Source organism: Thunnus maccoyii, chromosome 24 (genome assembly GCF_910596095.1).
Source record: "Thunnus maccoyii chromosome 24, fThuMac1.1, whole genome shotgun sequence".
NCBI lineage: Eukaryota > Metazoa > Chordata > Actinopteri > Scombriformes > Scombridae > Thunnus > Thunnus maccoyii.
This window is the reverse complement of record NC_056556.1, coordinates 16,653,292-16,674,338: the sequence shown is the minus strand read 5'-3', so window position 1 is coordinate 16,674,338 and position 21,047 is coordinate 16,653,292. Positions and strand designations below refer to the sequence as shown.

The following is a 21,047-nucleotide window of genomic DNA, read 5'->3' as shown; positions in this document are numbered from 1 at the left end:
GATTCTTCCTTGACATTATCGACCCAACAACAATGTATCTAATCTGCCTTTTTCACAGCAGACATTTTGACTTGTCATAGCAGGAAAAAGCACAGGTGTTACTAATAATATTGACCATGGCTCTGTGCCATTTAGTCATCTCAGTGAGCAGAGCCAGCGAGCCAGCATGCACAATACAAATAAATGGAATGCAGCCATCGTTCGTGTTATTAATACGCTATGTTAAAATGACTGATGTGAAAAAGGTCTATTAGCTGGTTTGACTGCTGTGGGGGGAAAAAATTTAACTGTCTCTCTCAATTGTATTCAATGGATGTTTGGTTTTTTACATACTTTGTATTAAAATATCAATTAGTAGAATGTACAGGACAACACAGTATATCACAAATATGTGGAGCTCTGGTTGGTTAAACTTGTTTTTTCTTTACTTTTAGTTTTATTACTTGGTTTTTAAATAATTTTTCATAAGTGTGTATGTCTTTACTGCTCAGTGGGAGGAATTGAGCTGCTTTATGGTATTTTTCTTGAATATATAACAGTTTTTCTGTATTTTTTTTATTTATTATTGATTTATTTATTTATGTAATTTCTTTTTTTCTCCTAGATATTTTATTTTTAGATTTTTCATTTTATTTTGAGGCTATAGAGTGGGGGTGGTGGTTATGAAATGAAATGGGGTTGTAAAATGAGTGCACACTGTATAGCGTAGGGTCATATAATATACTGTTTATGTTGATATATGACTATAGTGTGTTGTCTTGCTGCACCTGCACATTGTGTTTGTTTGAAGAATGAGTAAAAGCAAGAAAAATATACAGGTTTATTTATCTTACAGTCAACAGTTTGTTCATTTATGTCCACACATGCAGTTACACTTGAATATTTTGTTAGTGGTGGTGAAACAATACATGTTTGTTCAGGTGTGTATGTTTTACCGGGAGTGATCCACTGAGTGATCTTGCATTCATACCACGGCCTCCTCATTAATTGGTTCGTGCCCATGTGACTGAAGTGTCCTCCTGGATTTACAATACCCTGTTTGTTCACGTCTCTCTCCACCTCGTCTCCTGAGACAATTATCAACAAACCTCTTTATGTCGACGTCTGTTTTGTTCAAAGGTTCATTGGTGCTGATAGCATCTTATGTCACGTGCTGGATCGTAAACGTACATGACAGGGTAGCATTTCATGCTATACTGGATTATAAATCCAGCTTTCTTTTGTCTGCGTAATCATGAGATTGAGTTGAATTGCTGCTCAGGTTGAAATTCAACCTTTCACTGTAAAAAAAAAAAAAAAAGGATAATGCCAGAGTTGTCACTTACATTGGGTATCATTGCTTTGGGCAGAAAAAGAGCTTCTCTCCAGCGTATGTGTGTGTGTTTCTGTTTCCACTGACTTTTTTTTTTTATATAAAACGTTAGACGTAGCTCTCTCCCTTAGGGGCGGTAATGGCATTCTCCATGACAACGGCAGTGTGACACGGCTGTGCCCTTGAGGGCCGGGCGCCCCCTCTGGGGGGAGCGCCGCAGAAACACGACAGGGTCAGCGGTCACCTCCCATCATCCACCAGCAACCCGTCCTCCTCTCTCTCTCTCTCTCTCCCCCCTCACTCTCCTCAGGTGGAGCAAGGAATGTTAGAGAGAGAGAGAAAGAAAGTCTTGAAGCGAGCCCACTCAGTCCAGGCCTGGCAAACAAGGAGATTTAGCCACAGGCGGTTCTGGCTAGGTCTCTACCTCGCATAGCTCCTTGCTGTTCCTCCAAGGCCAGGGCTGGATCAATACATATAGTAGTGCGAATTCTTTTGGCACCCAAGTATAGCTATGCAGTATTGCCCTGAGCTATGCGTCCGTTAAAGACATAACAGCATGTGCAAAGTGGACTGAGTTTATTCAGGAAGGTGTTGAAATATTTGGCATAAAACTGATGCTTCCAACATGATTTTTTTTTTTTTCACTTTGTTGTCGGAAATGTAGGATATTCTCATGTCGCCATTAAATATTGCATGCACTTTTATGCAGAGAATGTCCTTGGAGTTGATATATATTCTTGGACAGAGATCGCCTTCATAAAAATCATAAGACACTTCATGAAAATTATATATTATAATAATATAATTTTTAGATTATTTCATTCATGGCTGCTGAGTAAGTAGAAAACAATATTTACTATTATTTCTGTTAAAATTATACATATTTGTGTCACTTTGGATACATCCATCACAAGTCATACAATGAAAAAGACCTCACAGATAGATATTCATTTTAGAAGCAATGCACTTCTGCCACCTGCTGACTAAAAAGCAAACCAGTCTTAAATACAGCTCTTGAGTTTTACTGAAAGCATAAAAATATACACCCCGAGAGGTAAAATAAAGTCCGGCACAAACATAGAATAAGCCTATTATTGCCAGTACATTATTTCTTTTGTTTTACACAAACAAACAAAAAAAAAAGCTCTCACGTCAGCGTTATGTCCGCTTTGGCACGTCTTCAATCAACATTTAAAAGGAAGTAAAGAAAAAAACAGGACACTGTCAGTTCAACAACTCGTGTCCTGTACGTTTGGCCTTCTCCACAACACAAAATGTTTATGTTCAACCTGTGAACATAAAGTCAAACACAAAATGTGACAGCAAGTTGTCCTGCACAAAAAAAATGAAAACAATCATACTTTGCAGAAACCAAGTCTGTTGCTTCTTGTGATAAAACTGATGCAGTTCGTCTTCTTGGAAATTAATCGGTTATACTTATTTGGAGGTGACGTGCTGGAAGTCTGGTGTCTTCAGTCAGCTCTGAACTCTCACCATAAATAAGCGCTTCCATTCACAGATGTGTGAGGAAGCCAGTCAGGCACCTGAGGCAGAGGAGAGATTAAAACAGGAGCATGTCTACATCACTTCTTCTTCTATAGGAGGGAAATATAAAGGGCTTCAGGCAAATACTGACACACAGTCTTGGACAGTCAGACATCAAACATCCAGAAATATACTTGTCATCATGCATTCAGTGTCTCCATGTCAGTTTGTTTCTATGCCAAGAAAGCCTAAGTACTACATGTCTGTTCCCTCGTTTTCTATGAGTGGCAATAATTATATGTGTACTGTGACTGAAAGCTTCACTGAGAATGTAAACTAATGCAATTAAGAGTTATCCCTGGGATGTATGTACATCAGCAATTCAACTAGAGCTGCAGGAAAAAAAAAGTCATTATTGATTAATCTGGCAATTATTTTCTTGGTTAATCGATTAATTGTTAGGTCTATAAAATGTCAAATCCAAGGTTATGTCTTCAAATGTCTTATTTTGTCTGACTAACTGTCCAAAACCCAAAGATATTCACTTTATAATAATATAAAAAAAGAAAGCAGCAAATATTGGAGAAGACAGAAACATGGAATATTTGACTCGTTTGCTTTAAAATGACCAATTCGACTTATTGATGATCAAAATAGTTGCCAATAACTGTTTTTCTGTTTGACTAATTAATTAATCGACTAAACTGAATATCATATTGAGACACTGAGATTAAATATTTAACTGTTCCTCCTTTTCAAGGCTGTATAATACTTAAGAGATGCAGTTTTTATTCATATCAACATTTCTGATTATTGTGATGTTTGTAATGTAGTTTATTTTCTCAGTATACCACAAACAAATGATGATGCTGCACATCTACAGGCCCTACATACTAATACCTCACTTACTTGGTGAGGTCACAGTAAGTAATGAGTGGCAACTCACCGTACTGGTATGCAGACCTGGGTGATGAGGGAAGCGTGGCAGCCTCTGGGCCTAAACCTTTCCCTCTGCTCTGCAGGCGAGACCTCTGCACTGCCAGTGCCACTGCCTGTGCAAATAGGGATGGGGCTGTGCTCATCTTGTCCGGAGGCGATGATGGGGCTGAGGACTGGTCAGGCGTGGCTGAGGTAGCCTCATTCTGATGGTCCTCAGAGAATGCATTAGTTTGACCATTGAAGGTAGGACTTGATGGTTTGGAACACGGCAGAGTGGAAGCTGTAGTATCTTCTGTGCTCTCCTGCAGGACTTCTATGTCTTCATTAAAGAAGACAGGTGAAGGAGGAGGAGGGAAACTGTCCTCTTCTTCTTCTTCTTCTTCTTGTACCACTTCCTCACCTTCCCTCTCATCGACACATGATCCATATTGGTCCGTGTCTGTGCTTAGAGACTGTGCACTGGGGCTTTGGAGAAGTTCGCTCTGAGTTTCTGAGTTAATCTGATCATCACCTGTAAGTTCTTCATCACTGCAGTCTGACAATGGAGCTTGTGTCACCTCAGATGTGTCTTCAGGTTCCTCCTCTTCTTCCAGTTTTTCATCAGTGTTTCCAACCTCAGAAAGAGGTGAGCCTGGACAATCCTGACTGTCTAAGTCATGTGGAGATGGAGGAGACGCCGGCGCGTCAGAGGCCGGAATCTCCTGAGGACAGGGTTCTGGACTGGGTGAAGATGTTTCAGTCTCTGCTCTGTCTGGAGAACATGGATCCTCCTCACTCTCAGTCTGATTATTCCTGTCCTCAGGAGGAGGAGAAGCTACACTATCATGGTTATCTTCTACTGTTATCTGGCACTGGTCTGGGACATCCAGGATGAGCTCTGCATCATAGGACATCTGTTTCTTTGAAGGAACCACCTTGAACGTGGTCATCCCCTTCCTGTGTACGGGGTCCTCCCACTCACGCTCAGTGGGGAGGGTAGATTTCAGAACAGATTGAATTTCTGCATAGTAATCCTCATCATCTGGACACTTCTGAGTCACTGACATACATGAGGAGCTGTTGTATAATTTTGGGAAGGTGGCAGAGTTCTTCAAACGCTTGACCAGTGGTCCTTTGGAAATGGAGGACGTCAGGACTTTGGCAAGAGCACAGCGGGCATCTGATAGGTCTTTCCCTCGCAACGTAGGAAGGTATGGGTCAGCCACTTCATGGAAATAAGCCAGTGATGGACGTGAGGGGAATGAGGATGACGTAGGTTGTGATGGATGTGGTGATGAAGGTGAGGATAGCGACAGGTTTACAGAGTCTGACTCATCGTATTCTCTCGGCTCCTCCTGAGTGTTCAGGGAGTCTACAGTCCCTGGAGAGACAGAAAACACTTAGCAACATGGATCACGAGAATGAGTGAATATTCTCAGTATTCACTTTTTTTTAACATTAATCTCTTAATATAATCTTAGAGACATTAACACATTTTAAAAATGACATCAAGTGTTAAAGTTAATGATTCACAAATTTATTATAATAGAGGAATAGTGAGAAACACTATTTAAGAATGAAAAACCTGGCAAATACAATTGTAATGTTACATTTTCCTGAAAAATTATGATGTCCAAATAAAATCAGCATTGTGTGTTTTTACATGTTTAAGAAACATAATGAAATGAAAAGCATTAATATACAACATAGTAAAGAAAGAAAGACGGATGTAACATAAAAACATGATTGTGGAAAGAGAGTATTCATCATTTTACAAAAGCGGTCTGTAAAAATTATAATTACTTATAGATGTACCAAATAGTTAATTTATTTAACAAATACTACTGTTGATCAGGCTTTTGTTTTGATTTAAAGGCACAGCAATTTTTACAAATTCTAATCCATTAAATAAAAGAAAAACACAAAAAAGGGGCATAAAGACAAAAAAAAGGGAAGAAATTTCACAAAACACAGACAGAAACAAGCAGACAACTTATAAACAGTACAAATAAATAGCACTGAAGTGCAGCAGGCAACAGTGAGATACATCCATAAAAGCCACTAAGATGGGAAGGAGGAAGAAGAAGCCAACGCAGGAGGAGGACGGAGAGGAGGAATAGGGATGGTGGAAGGAGGAGAGGAAAAGGAGAGAGCAGCAGCAGCTCTCAATCACCCCGTTCAGGTAACACAGAGCCTGTGGGCAGGGAGAAAAAGCTTGGCTTTAGGGCAGCGATCTTCAGTCTAAATGTCTCCAAAACAAAATAATCACAAGACCTTTACGATCAAGTCTCATACTGGAGTGATGAAAAAAAAAATACTGAGATACGTGGAAATGTGATTTTGAACTTTCACAGACCATAATTATGTAAGTGTGGGAGGACAGGATCAAGAGTGTGATCAACTCTGGACAGGGAGTTGTTTTTCCAGCCAAGGATTGATACCAACTCAGCAGTGTTTTACACTATCATGGCTAAAAGAAAACAGCGAGGGAGTGAACCAAGACACTGCTGACGGCAATTTAGTCTGATAATTAGAACACTGCAAGAGAAGAAAAAGTGCTCCAAACTTTTACTTTGCCTTTTTTTTTTTAAAGCCTATGTGACGCGAATGCACAATGAAGTGTTTCTCACATAATTGCAGATCCCTTAGAAACTACCTCTAATAACAAAACGATCATTGTCCATTCAAGTCTGTGAAAGCAGATCAGTAAAAAGGAGCCGTGCACAGGGAGAACCTGAACCCAAGCGGAGGAAAGCATATCAGACAGACTAATACAGGGGAATGAAAGCTTGAACAATAGAGGGATTTATCTTGCAACAGACTGAAGCCAATATGCTCTATGAACAAGGCTCTGGGTCACTTTAATTGCCCTGAACAGGGTTAAATTGTTCTGACTGATAATAACAGCTGCATTTTGCGGTGGATTTAACTGCTAAATCTTCTATTTAATGGTATTCGCTTTGACATTTTAATCTTGATTTAACTTCAATCTCTCTTGACCTCATGTGGCACTGACTGAAGCCGTAAGGATTTGGCAGATACAAGAATTCACCCTCCTCTAAACCCATTTGATTTCCACTGAAATACTGTAAAAGGTCAATTGGGCTTCTTCTACCAGCATATTTCATCTTCTCTTCTATTTCAATGATGCTACCTCCGAAGTCGCCACTAGATGGCAAAATAAACTGAGGATTTGCCTGTGGGATCATGCAGCATTTTGACAGCTAATATTAACTCTGCACTGACTACTATGTAATGGTACTGACCCCAATTTATACCTTTAAATGGCGACACTTAACACCCATTTTATTGTTAGCTAAGATCTCATTCATTATCATTAAAATGTAAACGTGTTCAGCGCAGGATCTAGTAGCCTAAGGTCAGTCATCGATGAAGACTTTACCTTCAACCTCAGTGTCTGCCTGCCGCTCCTCATGTGTGTTTACAGAGGGAGGAGGTGGTGCCCTCCTCTTGGTAGTCCTTAAGGTAGATTCTGCAGATCTCTACACAGATACAATGATATTATTGGAGGATGTCTGTTTCTTCATGGCTTTGAGAGACATATTCAGTTTTGCTGACCAGTAGATTAACACACTCACTCAGTGGGAGTGGAAAAAAGAAGAAGAAGGACCAACTCACCTGTGCTCCTCTTAGATGGCAGCTGCTGAGGTTGCTGGGGATGCTCTGTGATGCAACCATGGGCGGCTGTGGGGCTCGCCTCTTCTTGGGCATATCTGCTGGCAGGGTGTTGGAAGAGGAACGAGCCAGCGCATTGACGCTTGCAGACGCTTCTTTGTGGAGACCAGGAGAAGTTGGAGCACTCACTGCCCCTTCCTTTGAAGAGGAAAATGCACATTTTTGGTCAAAAAAGAAAAGAAGAAGATGTCAGGGAAAGTCACTGCAAACAGTTGTTCACATCATGTCTCCTACAAGTTGACAACATACCGTCTCAGGTTTTTTCTTCCGTCTTCTGAATAAGCTGAGGAATCCTGTGTTCTCCTTCTGTTTCTTTTCCTTCTTTGGCAGGTCTACATATTACACAAGACTAAGATTAGTAAATGATATGTAGCAGGAATAATGGGAAAGGCTTAGATTGTATTTGTGTGTTACTGTACCTAGTAGTGGAGGCGGTGAGATGACCTCTGTTGGTGTGACAGCTGTTTCAGAACAAATAAATGTGTCATTATCATATTTGCCAACACAGATGGATCAAGTCAGACTGTACAGTATGAACAAATGTATACTGTAATGAAACATCTTCTAAACATTCCTTTAACAGTGAACTTTGTGGTGAAAAACTACAAAATAAAGACGATGTAAAAGTCAGGGAGCTAAAAACTGACACACTGACATATGTGGTGTCAATTTGGGTAGATAAAGTTTAACAACCGCTAACTTGTTTATACTGGCAACGGTGTAAGCAGAAAAGAGAGCAGACAAGCAGTAGTTCTACATTTGGGAAATACAGTATGCTAAGATGAGACGATTTATATTTCTAATGTCTGTACACTAAATCTGTTCAATCTGCAAGAGACTGTGGGTGATTAACTTAGCTTAGCATAAACACTGGAAGCAGAGAGAAACAGCTAGCCTGGCTTTGTCCTAAGTTTTAAAAAACATCTGCCTACCAGCACCTCTAAAGCACCTGGAGTCAGGTCATCACCATGAGGTTGCCTGGCAACCAGTGGAGATTACTGGCCTTGCCAAAAAACAGTTAAAGCATGTAACTCCCTGTAAAACCAACACTCACTCATCAGTTTTTGTATGGATTAAACAAACAAGATATAATGTGTTAATGAGTGAGTTTAAGAGGTGTTGATTGGTGGATATGTTTACTTTGGACTGAGCCAGGTTAGCTGTATGCTTCTCATCTCACTCTCAGCGAGGATACGAATAAGCGTATTTTCCAAAAATGTCAAACTGTTCCTTTAACGTAACAATCCTGAAAACTATCCACCTTGCTGAGACACATGTGGTTACTGGTGGTTCTTAATACATATCCCAGAGTGTAGTATCAACAATGGTGGGAGCAATACAACTTGCAGCATTTGACTGATAGGATACATAGGGTTGTGTCCTCTACCTTCTTCGGGTGTCTTGGGTTGGTGTTGATGGTCAACAGGGTCCTTACCAGCTGTGTCTTTAGCAAACACTTCTCTCAGTCCGTGCTCATTTAAGGTCTTGGTCAGGTCCAGCGGCTCTTCTGACAGAGACTCTTTCAGTAAGACGGTTGTTTCTACATTTAACTCACACTTGTCACACACCACTGGCAGCAGCATCTCAAGGGGCACTCTGGGATTCACTCGCACCACGGCCTTGTGGGATTTATTGTAGTTGATCAACAGACGCACTGTTGCCTGAAAAGAGAAGTTTCATTTTCTACTGAAAGTCTGAAAAACACAGAAATGAAAGGATTGTGGATCATAATTAAATGAGGGTAGTTTTTACCTCAGGCATGTATGGCTTCCTGATCTTTTCCTCCACACCTTTGGGCTTCAGCACAATCTTTTCTGCTTCTAGTGAGCCAATAGGGGAGTTTGGTTTGAAGCTGATGTTGTTCTTGTTGGGTGAGAGAACCTCCACAGTATAGTCAGAAGGATTCAGGTGGTAACTCCCACAGAGTGTCACCAGTAAGTCCATCACTGGTTTACTGAAGAGAAGAACATTGAATGAAAATCACAAAAGAAAACAAATGACCATAATTAACTCATATCTTGTGAACTCAAATTATAGTACACGTTATTATAAAACTAGGACTTTCCATAGATGCACCAGACCATAAAAAGATAGATACAGAGGTTTCCTTAGAAATGACAGAGATCTGTCTAACTCAACTCAATACCCAACAGTAGCTGAGAACAGGAAACACTTAAACCAGCATTGGACTGGAACAAGTACAAAAACATGGCACCAACACCCGTTTCAACAATCAAAGTTTGTAATATGGCCTACCTTCCATGCACTGTGGTGTTCCTCTCCATTCCCCCCGGCAGAACCACAGACAGAGAGTGGTCCCTCTCCAGTGGATTCACCTGCTCGTCCATCTCAGAAGGAACACAAGGGCCACTCCAGATCTGATGCTTTTCCCCAATGTCAGGTAAACCTCCTGAGATATCAAAAATATTCCAGCAATTACATTGATGAATACAAGAACAAAATACCTCACATAACCTCACTTACCCAAAATTATGTCTATGAGAGTTCAGGCTGCTCAAAATCATTACAGGAACACAATGACTGACTGTTGGTGCCAGTGTGAAATGTCTTACAGCTACTCGAAAACATTTCAAGAATGAGTTTGAGGGCCTGATCCTGACTCCCATCGGTACACCTCAAGAATCTATTATTCACTGTAGAGTTGTAACTAATTATTATTTTCATTATCAATTAATCTATCATTGTATCAATTACTCGTTTGGTTGTTAAAATGTCAGAGGAAATGTTTCTGAGACACGTATTCACATTGTTTGTTTTGTCAACAACAATCAACAATCCAAACTCCAATTCAAACCATTAATTATGAAAGAAGATCATGAAAACCAGCAAATATTCACAGTTGCAACTATGGAATTTGGGGCATTTTTGTTTAAATAAATATTCATTTACAGTTAAACAATAATCAAAATGATTGCTGATTAATTGTTTGTCCATTGAGTAATTGACTAATCGTTTCAGCCCTAATTCACTGAAAATAAGACAATCTACTCAAGGCTCTGCTAAACTCAATCTCAATTCAAATACATTATAGTAGAACTGAGTGCTACTCAAGATAGTAACTTGTGGACAATATATACTTTTTTTTTGAGACTTCGGGGGTCTCCGTAGTTTTTTATCTTCAATATCGTTGGCTACGTCATGAGTTCATACACGCTCCAAGCCAAATAAATATTGTGACAAATGTAGACGTTTACCTGAACAACCTCTTCCTCAAACGTTAAACACGCCAGTAGAAATCCGACAACCGCACTATTCCCACATGAGAAAAAAACAAAAAGAAATAAATCCAAAGTGTCGCTGAAAACTGAATTATAACCACAGATGTCAACGTTTGCGACTTTGCTGTGTTTTCCTCTGTAACTTTTAGACGTAACCGACGGTTGTTGTGGTGAATTAGGAAGCTCCTCTCCTCTCTCCAGGATTTTAACCGCTCTCTATCTTCACCTTTGACCTTGTGTAGCACTCAGCCATGACTTAGGAACAGCCTCTTTACACAGTTTGGTCTGAGTCAACGCCCTGTGTGTATTTTCAGCTTGGAGCTCACCGGAGCGTGCCAACCAAACAGCTGTGCCTATCTCTTCATCAACACGCGCGTGCCACTGCTCCCTCAGCGCGCGGACACCGACACGCGCACACAAGGATGTGACTGAGTAAAGTATCAAATTCAACTAAAATACATTTACATACATTCATTTGAACATAGCTTACATTTAGTTTAAAAGTATTATATCCAAACTGCTTTCAAAATAGGCATATTTAAAAGAAAATATTTCACATATAACAATTTGAGATTTATTAAATACAGGAAATTTGAGAGTTATTTAGCTGCTAATTGACTCATTTTTATATAAACGCCTTCTTTTAAAAGTACAGAATCCTGACACTTGCATACATTGCTATAAAGAGCCAATTAATCACCATCAGCCAATTGATATTCAGTGTTATGTTTCTGGAAAAACTCAAATCTGTTCCCACCAACTGATCATGCTATATAGTTGACACATACAGCAGTAGATCAACACTACAATGACACCATGAAAAGTCATGTTTATCCTCAAACAAATGTATCTTAATTACATATACAATGGAAGGTCCTGTTTGTCTTCAGCCATGTTGTTCAAGCAGTAATACTCAGTTCCGAGTTAAGCTTACACAGCTTCTTGAGAGACAGGGATTAGTGCCTTTAAAAGGCTGCCTCTCTCCATGCTACCAGGCACACATGTAAAAGCACTTAATTAATTATATATACATCCTTTTATATTTTGCACTTACCTGTGTCTGCAAATTCTTCCCATTCTCTTTCAACTTTCGCTTCTGTGTTATTAAGTTGTAGGAGGAGAGAGGCTGAGAAAGACACAGGCAGCAAGTTTTTTTTTTCCTCTCTGGTAATCCCTGTTTAGCAGACAACCTACCACACCCGAAGGCCCTGCCCAATCATGTGACACTTTGCATGTCTGTGTTTGTGTGTGTGTGTGCAATGTGTATGTGTGTGTGTGTGCTTTGTGGGTGGTGGTGAAGGGAGCATTTTTGCACGGGCATGTAGATGGTAACCTGTTAGACCGATCTGTAATGTGAAAGCTTTTCCCTAACCACATGAACATTGGAAAGGGTGCACATACCCAATTTGTAAAAAGGCCTCTAATCCACATAAGCTACTGATCCTCTCTATAGGATCTGGCTAAATTATTAGTGATCAGCTATACTGTTGTCCATATAGCATGAACACACACTGAGTTCCTTCTCCAAGCAGTACCACTCTGTACTTTGTAGATTATTTCTAACTTAATCCCCTTTTACTAATAAAAAAAAAAGACTGTCAGTGGACAATAAGAAGATAATAGTGTTAAAAGGTAAATGAACGCTTGAGGGCTCAGTTAACACTCCTCCACCTTGTTGTTTAATGGTATTTTTCTTTAAACTAGCTGAACATAATTGAGGTGATGTTACAAGTAAGTATTCGCATCACAGCTACAGCAGTGAATCAGCAACCATAAAGAAATCCATCAAAGAGGCAGAGACACCAGTATCCGCCCCCCTGACAGTAGTCTAGAATTCAGTGCAGTCACAGTATCAGACTTTCAGTTTTGCACAAGACTGATTTTTCACCACTGGAAAATTGCACTCTCTTGCTTCTACAAAGCTATTTCTCTCTCCACCTCCTTGTGTAACCCAGTTGAGTGAAACAAGTTCACTAACTAGCAGTTGGTGCAAAAAGATTAAAAAATAACTCCTGGGAAGTATTAAACTAGTGGTATCAGAGCTTCCAGGGTTTTATATTTCTATTCAATTAATATGTGATTAGCCAAATCTCTCTTACAGTAACAATCTTTTGTAATACACAAATTGATTATAAGCTCCTGATTCATCTGCATACAGTAGGTGAGCGGTAACAGGCAGTTAAGTGGGAGTTTTAATCAAATTAAGCGCAGGGAACACATGTCCACGCTGACTGTAATCTTGTAATCTCATTGTGAAGTCTGTCAGTGGAGACTCAATGGATTTCTCTCTGGCTGCAGTAAACAGATCACTGTGTGACTGTCTAAGTTAATGAACTTCTTTTGATGACTAACAGATGAACAGAGAGCCAGTTAGTCACACCATCCAGTCTGTCGCTCTGTATCATCACTTATCGTGTGTGGAAATGGAAGGCGGCCCGGACAAACACACGCACACCGCAGAGTTTAAACTCCGCTGCGAAGGTGAAGGTAGAAGGTGTTAAATTGTCAGTTTGTTTCCATCTGGTTGTCTTAAACGCATTCACTTGTGGTCAGAAATAGATTTAGCTAATTTCCACTCTGGACTAGCTACAAATAAGTGGCGTGATACTGACAAGCTTTATTTTTCCTGTGAAAGGAAATGAAAATGGCAACAATATGAGTTCATTTCCTCCCTGCTATCCTCTACTCAACGTTCAATGTTAACATCCATGTGTAGGCTCATGTAAACTGGATTCTTGAATAGATTCATGTAAACTCAGGAAGTTTTTACCCAGAAGTGTACAGAATGTGTATACTGCTCCATCTATGTTCTGTTTTTCCACCTGAACATTTATAGAAAGAATCGAAAATGTGCGTACATGCACACAAACGCATGTGAACTGTAACGTAAGCATCTAACAGGGGCAGAGCCGGTGACAGAGGGCTAATTTGAAGTGTTGTGCAAAGCGACATAATCAAATGGAAGCCTTCCTTTGAGCAAAGCGGCATGCTACAACCTAATTCTGACATCCTGCAGTCTGAACAAAGCTCCCAAATTCATCACTCGGCTTCTAATGAAACATGCAGCAAAGTCACACATAGCTGCCAAGTAGAACAACTGTGAACGCACCTTTGGAAACATTGTTCACACTGGTGGGGTACGAGCAGGGAAACACTGTATATCTACACATTGTTAGCAGTAGTTCATATTTGAATTCTGTTGACAGGAAACCATAAATATCTGCTAAATATTTTTTAAATGATGTCCTCAAACCTCAGAGTTAAGAGTGTTGTGTTCACACATAAAGTCAAATTTGTATGATTTGGGTTGACTACATAATTATATGACACCGACTGGCTTCATCTGCAACTGTACAGTTACAAGCAGCATATTATTAAGTGTTATGTATGTAAAATGTGATCTCATAGACCCACTTAACCTCTGTATTTGATTCTTCGTAATACAGTATGACTGTGAGTGCTATTTTACAAGCATGACGGATATGAAAGATGAAGACTTCATTTCTGAAACGGGGGGGCATGATGAATGCTATTTATTTATATACACTCATATTAATCTACTAAATAACACATTATAAAGAAACTGGTCTTCATGTCTTCAATATACCAAACAAAAGAATAGGAAATGTGGCCTAAATATCTGTAGTATTAATGCAAAAACTCTAAAAATTACTTTATGTTTAGTTTCATTAATAGAGAACTAAGACTGATGATTTACTATTAGAGTATAAACTATAAGTATTACAGTAAAATTAAATAAATAAAGAAGACAAAATTAGTCACCAAAATCAATTCTTCTCTCAGGAACACTGATTGTTGTTAAACTGTAGCATCTTTTTATTATAATCATAAAATTACACAGTGTCACCTTCATGCTCCCCCAGTCACAGTTTCAGAGCTGACTATGTGGCATAAAAGGTGAAACCCAGGGCAAAAAAAACCCCACAAAGCACTTGACACCACTCACAAAGCTTAATATTGCTGTGAGCAAACAGTAGAACATGCGTCACCGTGTCAGAGGACGTTGTTTAGGGAGATTTACTGAATAAATCAAACTGCAACGGTAGAAATGAAACGTCCTCCCATCCCAAATACAAACTGCACAGTTGGTTGTAGTAAGTAAACAAGATAAACAACAAGCATATAAACTCACCGAGCAAAAAAGAATATGAATAGGTAAAAAAAGAGAAGGAATAAATAAGATGAAACAAATTACATTAAACTTTCTTGTAGATGTGTTCGAAGGAGGTGTTGAAAAGTTATGTTTGTATGGTGAAGTGAAAGTGCGTGCTCCCATGTGAGAGTGACATGCTAAATTTATCTCAGGGGTGTGCCTACATCTGCTGACTGTGAGTGTGCGGGTGACGGATGTAGTTCAACCTCTTTTTCATTTCCCAAATGGAATTTACTTTCCTAGTGACTCACACAACCGTGCACAAAGTGTGTATAAAGCATGTTTTATTAAATTTGAGTCTTAGCATCTGAGTTGTTTGCTGTTGGAGGTCATAGCTTGTCTACTTTTATGTTTTCCTCATAGTCATGTGACTTTAGATGTTTCACAAGAGAACCATATTATTCTCAACAAGAGGACAACAGGAGAATAAACTTTATTCCACTGTGTAGCTGTTATGTAATGTAACTGTTTGGGTGTAATTAAAGGAGCTGTCCAGCAGGTGGCATAACTTCATAAGAAACATACAGAGGGAGTCTTGTACGTTTGTCCTTATGATGTCTGTACCCCAATGAGGTCTCCACGTGAGCACGTACATACCAGTTACCTGCCCCTCAACCTCCACCTCCATTTTAGCAAAATCGTTAGAAAACAATTCATTTTCCTATTTTAAACTCCAACCTCCAGCCACCTGACACCATCAATACAATATAACCAATGCACATAGAAGTAGAGCTTCAGTTGCATAAACAAGGATGCAACACATTCATAAACGATAGTATAGCATTTACTGTAATCAGTAATAGAAAGTATAACCTCTGATTATGTCTTGTTTGGCCAGTAGAAAAATGTATCCTATATAATAGAAAATGAGTCATAATCATAATAATAGCTTTTACCTTAAGTTTGTATCCATTACTTCACATATAACCAGTGTTTAAAACGCTTGGAAAAAACATTTTCTCTTATTAAATAGCTGTAGGGTGGATATGTGGGTCTATATTCAAATAGGCAACTTACAAAACAACGTTGATTTTATGGTTAATTTATAGGATGATAGTTGTGATGATTAACATATGGTAAACAGCTACTATATAAAATAAATATGAACTATTTAATATGAAATAGGCTTGTGGTTGATAAGAGAATAGGAAGATCTCATTTCAATTATTCTTTTCTTCTTATCGGTGACAGCAGGTGGGTTTCTCTACTTCTCCGCTCTGCTTCCCTTGTGACTTTCCTATTTTCTAGAAGTGTACATCCAGGCCATCTTGCGACAGCCACAGCTTTAAGGACATTCATTCCCCGCCTGTGATGCCTAACCAACCGGAAGCGCGGATTGATTTCTCCACGGCAAGCAAGGGCGGCTAAAAAAAAAAAAAAAGAAAAGAAAAAAAAAATCAAAGGAGCGCTTATTAAATGATAATCCATCAACCCTCGAACAGGATTTCTCAAAAGGAGACGAGGGTTTAAATCGCTAATTGACGCGCTATCCGCTTAAAAAAAGGATTATTCTTTCGGATATGGGATCCACCTTCAGGGTCCCCACCTGCTGGGCACCGTAATGGTGGTGAGTATCCAGATCTGTGGAGAAAGGTCTATCTACCTTTTTCTGGTGTGAGTGTACTTTCACTGATGGATATTCGGATTTAGGTTTTATGTCTTTGTCCAGGCAATACAATATAAGCTACGTTAACGGTTTTTATAGGCAATGGACGAAACGTAATAACATTTTTAAAACCCTTATAACAATTTATCTGTTATGATATCCCTCCGCTAATTGCGCTCGTGATAGGCCTATACATTGACAGGCTAATAAAGATTTTACAATTATTTCCCCCTTAAGGATACGCTTATAATTACAGAGAAATATGTGTTAGGAAAAGCCACTTCATTGAACTAATTAATAGATTAATTGGGCTATATCTGACTTATAAACTGTGAAAATTTTCATTCATTTGTGATATATATTGTGGACTAAATGTGACAAACAAAATCGGCGTCAAATTAGCTATAAGCATCCCCCGGCGTGTTGGAGGGGGGTGGGGGGGATAGCCCTCATAGCTTCAGGCCCTTTGGTGTTAAATGTTACCTATTCATGACATGTATAAAGGGGGAAAAAAGAAAAAAAAAGTGGTGCAAAATCCACAGGTTTCAGAAATAAGCGACCGTGCAGAGTGACAAGAGAAACAAAGGTCTGTTTCTGCTTTTGGTAAACCAGTTGCTTCCTCCTATAGGATTGAATAAAAGCAATAGACACACATCTGGCAAGGACACGCCCAGACTCATTCAAGACCCATTCAGTGGTTTATGGTAGGACTTCTCCTATACCTTTTTACTCCTGGAAAGAATTCACATATTTGACTCGTATACGCACATATAAGATACTTCAGTTGATGGTTCTGTATTTACATTTTGGGAAGATGAAGAAATGATAAAGTGAGAGAGTGAAACAGGTATAACAACCGCAGAAAATGAATAAATTAATTCAATTTAAGCACTCCTGGTTTAGCCTATATGGGAGCCATTTCAACCACAGCTAAAGATCACAGGTGGCCCCCGGACCCTAGTATGGGCAAACCTCGGTCGGTCTCTCACCGGTGTGCGCGTGTGTGTGTGTGTATGTGTGTGTGTGTGTGAGTGTGTGTGTGTCTGGAAGGGGGGGAAGAGATGATGGCCGCGGTTACTTCGACAGGCTCTCGTCTGTGGGGAATATGATGCGTAAAGTGTCGGCGTTTTTTTTTTTCCGAAGACATAATCAACATGGCGACAGCTGCTGCGGCCCCCTCTGCTCGTTTTGAAACGAGCGACAATTAAGGTATCGTCTGTCTCCCGCCGTTGCTTTATTTTTGATTTATAATCAGCCTTACGAGCTATTCTGTCCACCTACTCTATCTGTAGCTATTAGTTGGATACAAAATCAATGCGACAGCCCTGGAATAAAAGAAGGGTTACCATACAGATGTCTGCTATCTTTAGCTTCTTATAAGTAGATTCAAAAACATTGAAAATGTCTCATAGGTGTCAGAATGCTTCTGTGTCGTCTGTTTTCTCAGTTAGCCGTTTTTTTCCTTGCTCTTCTTCTTTAAGCACCATGGACAGCAGCGCCCTTTGACACCATGTCAGCTGAAATTTTAGTCATTCAGCCGCACAGGTAGATTTAACTAGCAGAGAGCAAATGTCTTGTTCAAGAACACTGGAGAGGTATTTGTTGTGTCTGATACATTGACGTAGGATGCCACTTGTTTGTTTCCTGAGGCAGCTGCTTTTTTACTGCTCTCCCTCTCAGCGAAACATCAGTTCATGGATTAAAAAAAAAAAAAGAGTTTTGCTCAGGCACACTTTAAAGGAGGTGGAATTGTTATGGAGATCAAACCTGTGACCTTTCTGTGACGTGATAAGGACCTTAAAGGACAGGTTCACAATTTTTCAAGTCTGTCTTACAACAATACATGTATGCCCATATGTGCATTAAAGCAGCTTTTAGGTTGCTGAGATTGTTCCTCCTCTCTGTAGCAGCTGTTAAGAGATAACTAAGAGATAAGGTGATTTCAATGTAAAGGATGGAGGACAAAATCTACAGTCATTGTTCTGTGTAAAATGCATCAAGTGTTTCCCAAACACTTGTAACTTGACGAGCTGTGGTGCAGAGATGGTAACAAAAAAGGGCAAGTTTTTACTTAAAAAACTTTGAAGGATACCCACTTTATTTGTCTACATCAGACTGTTGAAACATTGTGGTAGCTTTGTCTGAATTTTGGAGGGCATTTTTGGGATCTTTTAAAGACATTGAAATAACAACTAAAATGTCCAAGATTGTTATAATTCTGTGAGCCTCATTTTTGGGTATTTTTATATCAAAATTCCTGTCTTTTCATCCTGTATTATGTTTGATGACTCATCTTGTACTCAGGGGTGTGTACAAAAATGTATCCAATCAAATGTGTTTTGGGGCAACTAGCGACTAGTTGTCCAATCAAATCTGAAGCATTGTACATTGTAATTTTACACTGCACAAATAGAAGCTCAAGACACTCTTAACTTCCATTTCACTGTGACTTTAACAGCCAGTATGAAGAGGACCAACAATCACAGCAAACAAAAACTGCTTCAGTGCACTTATGGACATGTGAGTGTTGTTTAAAGATGCACTTTTAAAAATATGAACCTGTTCTTTAACTGCTAGGCCAGTACGTTGCCCTACTGACGCTGCTATCATCATTTAAAAGGTCATGGAGGATGTCTTTTTACTGGCCATTAGAAAAAAGATTCATCATAAGATGTCTACTAAAAATGCTGTATCCATGTGTAACACTGATAGCTGTGAACCAGATTGCTTGTGATTTCATAGATACTTTGATTCCTCTCAGTGCCAGGATACATAAGTGCGGAAATGTCTGCTGTCCCTACATGTTTTCAGTCTGTCATGTTATATCTGACTGCAGGGATGACCGCGCTGATCGCTGAGCTCAGAGGTGGGTGTGGATGTTGGGCCTACAGGGTCGATCAGGCCTCACAACCCCCCACCATCCTGGAGCTCATGCTAGACAAGCTGTCAGGTCACACATCACAACATTGGGTCCTTGGGCAGTCTTTGGGACACAAGCAGATGTGTTTTATGTGACTCCCCTATGGGAGAAGCTAATTAATTCACAGTTTATGGCTGATGAATTCTTTGAAACACAATATTCGTTGGCTCTGTAATAATCCGTCACTCCAGTGTTGATAGATGCTTTGCTTGGCTGAGTGGAGCTTATGAGCCATATCACTCATCTCTTCTTTTCTTCCGGTTTGGCTCTCACATCAAGAAATTTAAAAAATAAATCTCAAATGATTTGTGTTATAGTATAAAAATCCATTTTGTCCTGTAGTTAGGACAAAAATCTTCACATTTCAGTGGTAACTGCAGTTCAGTTTTTAAGTTACACATGTTTGCAGTAGACAAGTGTTGATTTAAGAGTTGTTTGTCCAATCAAAGAGTTGATTTGGTGACAAAACTATAACATAAAAACTATAACCCTGATTTTGACAATGTCGACTCATGGTCCGCTCACTCGCCTTTTCTTGAGCTTTTGACTGTATGATACAGTCCTCATCAGCAGATTGAGCTTGCTTTGTTGTCATGGAACTGTAGATGTTCAAACTTTCCATTATTCTGAGCAGCATGAATTAAGGAGATAGTTTGACATTTTGGGTAATTGGCTTATTTGCTGTTTCCTCCTGTGTCCAGTTTTTATGCTAAACTAGCTACCCAGCTGCAGGCTGTTTGATTAAAAAGACAGATATGAGAGTGGTATTGATCTTCTTATCTTCTTCTCAGTAAGAAATTAGTGTAATTCCTTAAATCCTCAAGCTGTGTTTTCCTAAGAAACAAGGGCATCTTATCAATTTATATTACTTTGCATAATGTTGTATAGAAACAAGATATCCTATGAGAGAATGCCATAGTTGAGAATCTGCTTTATGTTGCTGGGTTTTTATATTTTTATTCAGAGAAGTAGATCTTTTTGTTTAAATTAAGAATACAATTCCTTCACATTCATTGTCAGTGGGGTCACACTGGTCACATCACTTTTGACTTCCCAGATGCAACTGATGAGAAATGTAAGTTTGCTTTCAGAGATGTGTAAAATAAGGAGTTGTGAGTATGAGGTTTGGCAGTAGTATGACACTGAGGCACTGTTAGACATGACACATAAAGTCCCAAATTAGTAATCCTCAGTAAAATCATGCCTAAGCATTACCCTGCTTGGGGGATGATGCTGAATTACACATTTTCCTTGGGTTGCTTGCTATACAGGCGAGGACTGAATGTCAAAATAGCTTAAAATTTTCTCTTGCTCTACCCGTACCTTTTGAAATGGAAAGAGAACTAGGTTGTAGTGGCTGAGACAGTCCCTGTTCCTCCATTTCTATTTAGGAAAGGATGAAAAGCGGATGACTCAAGGAGACATCACTTTTGCAATTCTGCCAGAGGGGAGGTTCTTGTTTTTTGGGCTAGTACGGTGTCCCACAAGGAACAGGACCCACCTGAGACACTGTGGAGACTAGGAGGCACCAAGGACATGCTGATAATGGCTCACCAGGGTTTTTTGGGAAGATCTTGTTTGTGTGCCTCCAATTATTTCCTACGGGAACATGATGGGCTTCTGGGTGTGAAGGGTGGGGAAACTTTTGTTGGTGCTGATTAGTGCAGGAGTGACAAATCGATAATTGCTGGTGACTT

General features: G+C 39.5%; 2 protein-coding genes across 8 annotated transcripts in view; one reads left to right on the top strand and one right to left on the bottom strand.

Annotated features, from left to right (window-relative positions):
- Positions 1 to 806: 806 nt before the first annotated feature.
- LOC121892388 (cordon-bleu protein-like 1) lies at positions 807 to 10,995 on the bottom strand. Of its 4 annotated transcripts, none has more exons than XM_042405426.1 (11): positions 10,977 to 10,995; positions 10,627 to 10,681; positions 9,668 to 9,821; positions 9,164 to 9,365; positions 8,799 to 9,072; positions 7,831 to 7,872; positions 7,661 to 7,743; positions 7,355 to 7,549; positions 7,119 to 7,218; positions 3,744 to 5,096; positions 807 to 2,856 (listed from the first exon to the last, which is right to left on the bottom strand). In XM_042405426.1, the coding sequence occupies exons 3-11, from the start codon at positions 9,757 to 9,759 to the stop codon at positions 2,849 to 2,851; spliced, it is 2,349 nt and encodes a 782-aa protein (XP_042261360.1). In that variant the 5' UTR covers positions 9,760 to 9,821; positions 10,627 to 10,681; positions 10,977 to 10,995; the 3' UTR covers positions 807 to 2,848. The 4 variants fall into 4 exon arrangements, with proteins under 4 accessions (XP_042261360.1, XP_042261358.1, XP_042261359.1 ...); XM_042405424.1 differs by lacking the exon at positions 10,977 to 10,995 and adding an exon at positions 10,811 to 10,970; XM_042405425.1 differs by lacking the exon at positions 10,977 to 10,995 and adding an exon at positions 10,877 to 10,895.
- A 5,227-nt stretch (positions 10,996 to 16,222) lies between these two features.
- Positions 16,223 to 21,047, top strand: part of scn1lab (sodium channel, voltage-gated, type I like, alpha b) — a 45,638-nt gene continuing 40,813 nt past the window's right edge. For 3 of the 4 annotated variants that reach the window (XM_042405142.1, XM_042405141.1, XM_042405139.1), the window contains exon 1: positions 16,223 to 16,391. The gene's annotated coding sequence lies outside the window, so the exon portion shown is untranslated. Of the gene's footprint in view, positions 16,392 to 17,338; positions 17,640 to 21,047 lie in introns of those variants that run through there. The other variant, XM_042405140.1, reaches the window with a different exon arrangement.